Source organism: Hemibagrus wyckioides, linkage group LG21, assembly GCF_019097595.1.
Source record: "Hemibagrus wyckioides isolate EC202008001 linkage group LG21, SWU_Hwy_1.0, whole genome shotgun sequence".
NCBI lineage: Eukaryota > Metazoa > Chordata > Actinopteri > Siluriformes > Bagridae > Hemibagrus > Hemibagrus wyckioides.
Window position 1 is genome coordinate 21,262,333 of NC_080730.1, and position 7,487 is coordinate 21,269,819.

Genomic DNA, 7,487 nt, shown 5'->3' on the forward strand with positions numbered 1-7,487 from the left:
TTAATTTTAAATGTTTTTTTATTAATTCCATTTAACATTTGAGGCAGATTAAACACTGCCACACACACACACACACACACACACACACAGGGGTCTTAGGCACAGAATGCAAAAGCAGCATTAAATAAAATATGTTTTTACAATAACCCATGTACTAAAATAAAAGACAACAGTAGTTTGGGTGTGTGAGGATGAGACACACACACACACACACACACACACACACACACACACACAGTTCTGAGGATTCATGTGAAAGGTGGCGTATTTGAAGCATCAGTGTTCTGCAGGAGTGTACAGATAACCCAGAGGAAGAACATTACTAATGTAAATAAACACTAGGTAAAGGAGTGAAGCTGCTGTGGAGTGTTAATGAGTGGAGCATACAGGAACATGGAGATCTGATATTCATTCACAATTACGCAGAACATACAGGAACATGGAGATCTGATATTCATTCACAATAACTCAGAACATACAGGAACATGGAGATCTGATATTCATTCACAATAACTCAGAACATACAGGAACATGGAGATCTGATATTCATTCACAATAACTCAACAAATGAAAGAGGATTTCTGGATTTCGTCAGAACAATAAACTAAAGAAGGGATTCCTAACTGCAGTGAGGTTGAGGAGCTGAGCTTTGTCACTAAAACTTTTTAAATGAAACATCCTCACTGTCCTCTTCACACTGAACACAGTCCCTCAGGTCAGATGTTCAGTGGGTCACTTTATTTAGTCCTGCACTGGAGCTGACCAGTACAGGAAGCCTATAGCCAACAGTATAGTCTAGAGCAGACTGGGCTCCAGCTGTGTGTGTGTGTAAATCATCCATAGGGGACACTGTGTTCATACTGTATTTTGGCTGGACTCTGATTTAAACACAAACACACACACACACACACACACACACACTTATTGATACACAAAAAAACCTGAAAGAAGAGATGATAGCTGTTTTTACAGAATAAAATAAAATATATAATTATGATGGACAAAGTTACATATAACTGAATACATCTGTAGCAGCAGTCTTCGTTCATTTGGACTTAGTTCAGTTGTACATTTAAATTAAATTTGTGATACGCAGAATTAAAATAAACAATAAACAATAAACACATGCAATACTGAGAACAGGAGGAGACGGCCAGGCACATGGTCATCATCAGACTTATACACTATACCACAATACTCTACTAAAGAACTGTACTGTGTGTGTGTGGGTGTGTGTGTGTGTGTGTGGAGGACAGAATGGACGTTTCACCCGTGATCTCAGAGCGCTGATGATGATGATGGTCACCAGCTGAACGCTAAAGAGCGGCGGTTGCCATGAAAACACCAATAATGAAGATGAAGATCACAGATCAGATTTACTGTCCTAAACTTTTCCTTTGCTTTTTTTATTTTAAAAATTCTGTTTCTAAAGTATCCTTACAGAAACGTGATGAGTTTTAGCACCTGTTTTTACACACGCGCGCACACACACACACACACACACACACACACACAGCATTAGTAACTTTTAGTACAGAATAATTTAAATAAAGCAACTTTTTTTTCCATTGTCAGTTAAAGTGTCCATAAACTTATAATCACATCTTTTATAAATCATGTAAATCAGGATCATCCTCGGGCACGCTGACGGTTTTAAACACACACACACACACACACACACACACACACACACACACACACACACACACACACAGACAGACACACACCCACACACTCACTCAGCAGCAGTGTGTGAGTCTCATTGAGCTGCTAGCGGTTTAATTTTGAAGATGCAGATGTGAAGGTGTGAGGCGATCTGGTTACACACACTCACACAGTAACGCACCAGATCGAACAGGGACAGCACCTGGAAAACACACACACACACTTCATTAAACATGGCACAGAGTTCACACATTTCCACTGTGTATCTAGTTAGTTGCATGTCCTCACCAGTGCGATCCACAGCACCACGTACTCGTCTATAAAACTGTTGAAATACTGATCGAGGAACAGGAGCCCAGGACCCAGGAACGCCACGTCGTGAAGATGCATCTCACTCTTTGTCATGTGTGCCACCTGTTAGCAGAGACAACAACAACATTATTATTAATTAGGGATGCAACAATACAGTTAACCCACGGTTCAACCGCGTTTTTTTATAAAGATAAATAATTTTTTTTCAGATAACTCTCTCTAATGACCAGTAAGGGTGAGATAACTCTCTGTAATGACCAGTAAGGGTGAGATAACTCTCTGTTACCCCCGAGGTCCAGCTATCTGTTATTAGAGCAAGACTTTGTGCTTTAGCCGATTCGGTTTAGATTTTTTTGCGTTTTTTCGTGGAGATCTGGAAAAAAGTCCGTGTCGGTAGTGTAACGCGGTTCGAGAACTTTTATAAGTTTCTGAAAGCCCACATCACCGATCACAGAAAACGGCTGCAGATCTTTAGCAATTATTATATTATAATTATTTTTGTGTCTCTCTGAACCAGCTGTGTCTGAATGCTGGAAGGGATCAGATAGGGGACTGTGGTTTTTTGGGTTCCTGTGTTACCTGCTCTGCCCTCCTGCTTCCACACAGTGATATCTCTGGGTGATGGAGCTGCAGATGTGTGGTCATGTTGGAAGTATTTCCATCTCAGTAACTCGTGTGGAACAGCGCTTAAACACACTCATGTTTTGTTTAGCGTTTTTGTTTCATCGGCATCATGGTCCACAACAAATCTGAAATGTCCCCACACCACAGATTTAAAGACAGCACTGCTTCCTCGTGTTTCTGTCTCACTTCACCTCTCTCCAGGGTTAGAGTGAAATCTGACACCGGCATCGCATGCATGGTCACCGCCCCTAACTTTAGCACTCACTGATTGGATATGTACTGGCGGGGAGGCGTGTCTGTCTCAGTACGTAGACATACAGTACAGGCAAACACCAACAGGCGGTGCAGAGAGTAATAAACACATGGTTATTATTATTTTAAGGAAAAAACGAAAAAAAACACTGTTCACATACGCGTATTAAACCGTGGAGGTCGAACCAAACGCTTCAATATTATATTGAGTTTTGTGGCATCCCTAATATTAATAATACTACATCTGATATGTGATGAAGTGCAGTCAGTGTGTGTGTGTTCAGTAATGTAGTTGAGGAGTGTGTGTTCAGTAATGTAGTTGAGGAGTGTGTGTGTGTTCAGTAATGTAGTTGAGGAGTGTGTGTTCAGTAATGTAGTTGAGGTGTGTGTGTGTGTGTTCAGTAATGTAGTTGAGGTGTGTGTGTGTTCAGTAATGTAGTTGAGGAGTGTGTGTGTGTTCAGTAATGTAGTTGAGGAGTGTGTGTGTGTTCAGTAATGTAGTTGAGGAGTGTGTGTGTTCAGTAATGTAGTTGAGGTGTGTGTGTGTTCAGTAATGTAGTTGAGGAGTGTGTGTGTTCAGTAATGTAGTTGAGGTGTGTGTGTGTTCAGTAATGTAGTTGAGGAGTGTGTGTGTGTGTTCAGTAATGTAGTTGAGGAGTGTGTGTGTGTGTTCAGTAATGTAGTTGAGGTGTGTGTGTGTGTGTTCAGTAATGTAGTTGAGGTGTGTGTGTGTTCAGTAATGTAGTTGAGGAGTGTGTGTGTTCAGTAATGTAGTTGAGGAGTGTGTGTGTGTGTTCAGTAATGTAGTTGAGGTGTGTGTGTGTGTTCAGTAATGTAGTTGAGGAGTGTGTGTGTGTGTTCAGTAATGTAGTTGAGGAGTGTGTGTGTGTGTTCAGTAATGTAGTTGAGGTGTGTGTGTGTTCAGTAATGTAGTTGAGGAGTGTGTGTGTTCAGTAATGTAGTTGAGGTGTGTGTGTGTTCAGTAATGTAGTTGAGGAGTGTGTGTGTGTGTTCAGTAATGTAGTTGAGGAGTGTGTGTGTGTGTTCAGTAATGTAGTTGAGGAGTGTGTGTTCAGTAATGTAGTTGAGGAGTGTGTGTTCAGTAATGTAGTTGAGGAGTGTGTGTTCAGTAATGTAGTTGAGGAGTGTGTGTGTGTGTTCAGTAATGTAGTTGAGGAGTGTGTGTGTGTGTTCAGTAATGTAGTTGAGGAGTGTGTGTGTGTGTTCAGTAATGTAGTTGAGGAGTGTGTGTGTGTGTTCAGTAATGTAGTTGAGGAGTGTGTGTGTGTGTTCAGTAATGTAGTTGAGGAGTGTGTGTGTGTGTTCAGTAATGTAGTTGAGGAGTGTGTGTGTGTGTTCAGTAATGTAGTTGAGGAGTGTGTGTGTTCAGTAATGTAGTTGAGGAGTGTGTGTGTGTGTGTTCAGTAATGTAGTTGAGGTGTGTGTGTGTTCAGTAATGTAGTTGAGGAGTGTGTGTGTGTGTTCAGTAATGTAGTTGAGGAGTGTGTGTGTGTGTTCAGTAATGTAGTTGAGGAGTGTGTGTGTGTGTTCAGTAATGTAGTTGAGGAGTGTGTGTGTGTTCAGTAATGTAGTTGAGGAGTGTGTGTTCAGTAATGTAGTTGAGGAGTGTGTGTGTTCAGTAATGTAGTTGAGGAGTGTGTGTGTTCAGTAATGTAGTTGAGGTGTGTGTGTGTTCAGTAATGTAGTTGAGGAGTGTGTGTGTGTTCAGTAATGTAGTTGAGGAGTGTGTGTTCAGTAATGTAGTTGAGGAGTGTGTGTGTTCAGTAATGTAGTTGAGGAGTGTGTGTGTTCAGTAATGTAGTTGAGGTGTGTGTGTGTTCAGTAATGTAGTTGAGGAGTGTGTGTGTGTGTTCAGTAATGTAGTTGAGGAGTGTGTGTGTGTGTTCAGTAATGTAGTTGAGGAGTGTGTGTGTGTGTTCAGTAATGTAGTTGAGGAGTGTGTGTGTGTGTGTTCAGTAATGTAGTTGAGGAGTGTGTGTTCAGTAATGTAGTTGAGGAGTGTGTGTTCAGTAATGTAGTTGAGGAGTGTGTGTTCAGTAATGTAGTTGAGGAGTGTGTGTGTTCAGTAATGTAGTTGAGGAGTGTGTGTGTTCAGTAATGTAGTTGAGGAGTGTGTGTGTGTGTTCAGTAATGTAGTTGAGGAGTGTGTGTGTGTGTTCAGTAATGTAGTTGAGGAGTGTGTGTGTTCAGTAATGTAGTTGAGGAGTGTGTGTGTGTTCAGTAATGTAGTTGAGGAGTGTGTGTGTGTGTGTTCAGTAATGTAGTTGAGGTGTGTGTGTGTTCAGTAATGTAGTTGAGGAGTGTGTGTGTGTGTTCAGTAATGTAGTTGAGGAGTGTGTGTGTGTGTGTTCAGTAATGTAGTTGAGGAGTGTGTGTTCAGTAATGTAGTTGAGGAGTGTGTGTGTTCAGTAATGTAGTTGAGGAGTGTGTGTTCAGTAATGTAGTTGAGGAGTGTGTGTGTGTTCAGTAATGTAGTTGAGGAGTGTGTGTTCAGTAATGTAGTTGAGGAGTGTGTGTGTGTTCAGTAATGTAGTTGAGGAGTGTGTGTGTGTGTTCAGTAATGTAGTTGAGGAGTGTGTGTGTTCAGTAATGTAGTTGAGGAGTGTGTGTTCAGTAATGTAGTTGAGGAGTGTGTGTGTTCAGTAATGTAGTTGAGGAGTGTGTGTGTTCAGTAATGTAGTTGAGGAGTGTGTGTGTGTGTTCAGTAATGTAGTTGAGGTGTGTGTTCAGTAATGTAGTTGAGGAGTGTGTGTGTGTTCAGTAATGTAGTTGAGGAGTGTGTGTGTTCAGTAATGTAGTTGAGGAGTGTGTGTGTGTGTTCAGTAATGTAGTTGAGGTGTGTGTTCAGTAATGTAGTTGAGGAGTGTGTGTGTTCAGTAATGTAGTTGAGGAGTGTGTGTGTGTGTTCAGTAATGTAGTTGAGGAGTGTGTGTGTGTGTGTTCAGTAATGTAGTTGAGGAGTGTGTGTTTGTGTTCAGTAATGTAGTTGAGGAGTGTGTGTGTGTGTGTTCAGTAATGTAGTTGAGGTGTGTGTGTGTTCAGTAATGTAGTTGAGGAGTGTGTGTGTTCAGTAATGTAGTTGAGGAGTGTGTGTGTGTGTTCAGTAATGTAGTTGAGGAGTGTGTGTGTGTGTTCAGTAATGTAGTTGAGGTGTGTGTGTGTTCAGTAATGTAGTTGAGGAGTGTGTGTGTGTTCAGTAATGTAGTTGAGGTGTGTGTGTTCAGTAATGTAGTTGAGGTGTGTGTGTGTTCAGTAATGTAGTTGAGGTGTGTGTGTGTGTTCAGTAATGTAGTTGAGGAGTGTGTGTTCAGTAATGTAGTTGAGGAGTGTGTGTGTGTGTTCAGTAATGTAGTTGAGGAGTGTGTGTGTGTGTTCAGTAATGTAGTTGAGGAGTGTGTGTGTTCAGTAATGTAGTTGAGGAGTGTGTGTGTTCAGTAATGTAGTTGAGGAGTGTGTGTGTGTTCAGTAATGTAGTTGAGGAGTGTGTGTGTTCAGTAATGTAGTTGAGGAGTGTGTGTGTGTGTTCAGTAATGTAGTTGAGGAGTGTGTGTTCAGTAATGTAGTTGAGGTGTGTGTGTGTTCAGTAATGTAGTTGAGGAGTGTGTGTGTTCAGTAATGTAGTTGAGGTGTGTGTGTGTGTTCAGTAATGTAGTTGAGGAGTGTGTGTGTGTGTTCAGTAATGTAGTTGAGGAGTGTGTGTGTTCAGTAATGTAGTTGAGGAGTGTGTGTGTGTGTTCAGTAATGTAGTTGAGGAGTGTGTGTGTGTTCAGTAATGTAGTTGAGGAGTGTGTGTGTGTTCAGTAATGTAGTTGAGGAGTGTGTGTGTGTGTTCAGTAATGTAGTTGAGGAGTGTGTGTTCAGTAATGTAGTTGAGGAGTGTGTGTGTGTGTTCAGTAATGTAGTTGAGGAGTGTGTGTGTGTGTTCAGTAATGTAGTTGAGGAGTGTGTGTGTGTTCAGTAATGTAGTTGAGGAGTGTGTGTGTGTTCAGTAATGTAGTTGAGGAGTGTGTGTGTGTGTTCAGTAATGTAGTTGAGGAGTGTGTGTGTGTTCAGTAATGTAGTTGAGGAGTGTGTGTGTGTTCAGTAATGTAGTTGAGGAGTGTGTGTGTGTGTTCAGTAATGTAGTTGAGGAGTGTGTGTGTGTTCAGTAATGTAGTTGAGGAGTGTGTGTGTGTGTTCAGTAATGTAGTTGAGGTGTGTGTGTGTGTTCAGTAATGTAGTTGAGGAGTGTGTGTGTTCAGTAATGTAGTTGAGGAGTGTGTGTGTGTTCAGTAATGTAGTTGAGGAGTGTGTGTGTTCAGTAATGTAGTTGAGGAGTGTGTGTGTGTGTTCAGTAATGTAGTTGAGGAGTGTGTGTGTGTGTTCAGTAATGTAGTTGAGGAGTGTGTGTGTGTGTTCAGTAATGTAGTTGAGGAGTGTGTGTGTGTTCAGTAATGTAGTTGAGGAGTGTGTGTGTGTGTTCAGTAATGTAGTTGAGGAGTGTGTGTGTGTTCAGTAATGTAGTTGAGGAGTGTGTGTGTGTTCAGTAATGTAGTTGAGGAGTGTGTGTGTTCAGTAATGTAGTTGAGGAGTGTGTGTGTGTGTTCAGTAATGTAGTTGAGGAGTGTGTGTGT

General features: G+C 41.4%; 1 protein-coding gene across 3 annotated transcripts in view; it reads right to left on the reverse strand.

Annotated features, from left to right (window-relative positions):
- Positions 1 to 7,487, reverse strand: part of cept1b (choline/ethanolamine phosphotransferase 1b) — a 29,522-nt gene continuing 22,035 nt past the window's right edge. For all 3 annotated transcript variants that reach the window (XM_058374022.1, XM_058374021.1, XM_058374020.1), the window contains exons 9-10: positions 1,954 to 2,079; positions 1 to 1,867 (exon numbers count right to left, since the gene is read on the reverse strand). In XM_058374022.1, the coding sequence (XP_058230005.1) occupies positions 1,760 to 1,867; positions 1,954 to 2,079 (234 nt within the window). In that variant the 3' untranslated portion in view covers positions 1 to 1,759. The remainder of the gene's footprint in view (positions 1,868 to 1,953; positions 2,080 to 7,487) is intronic.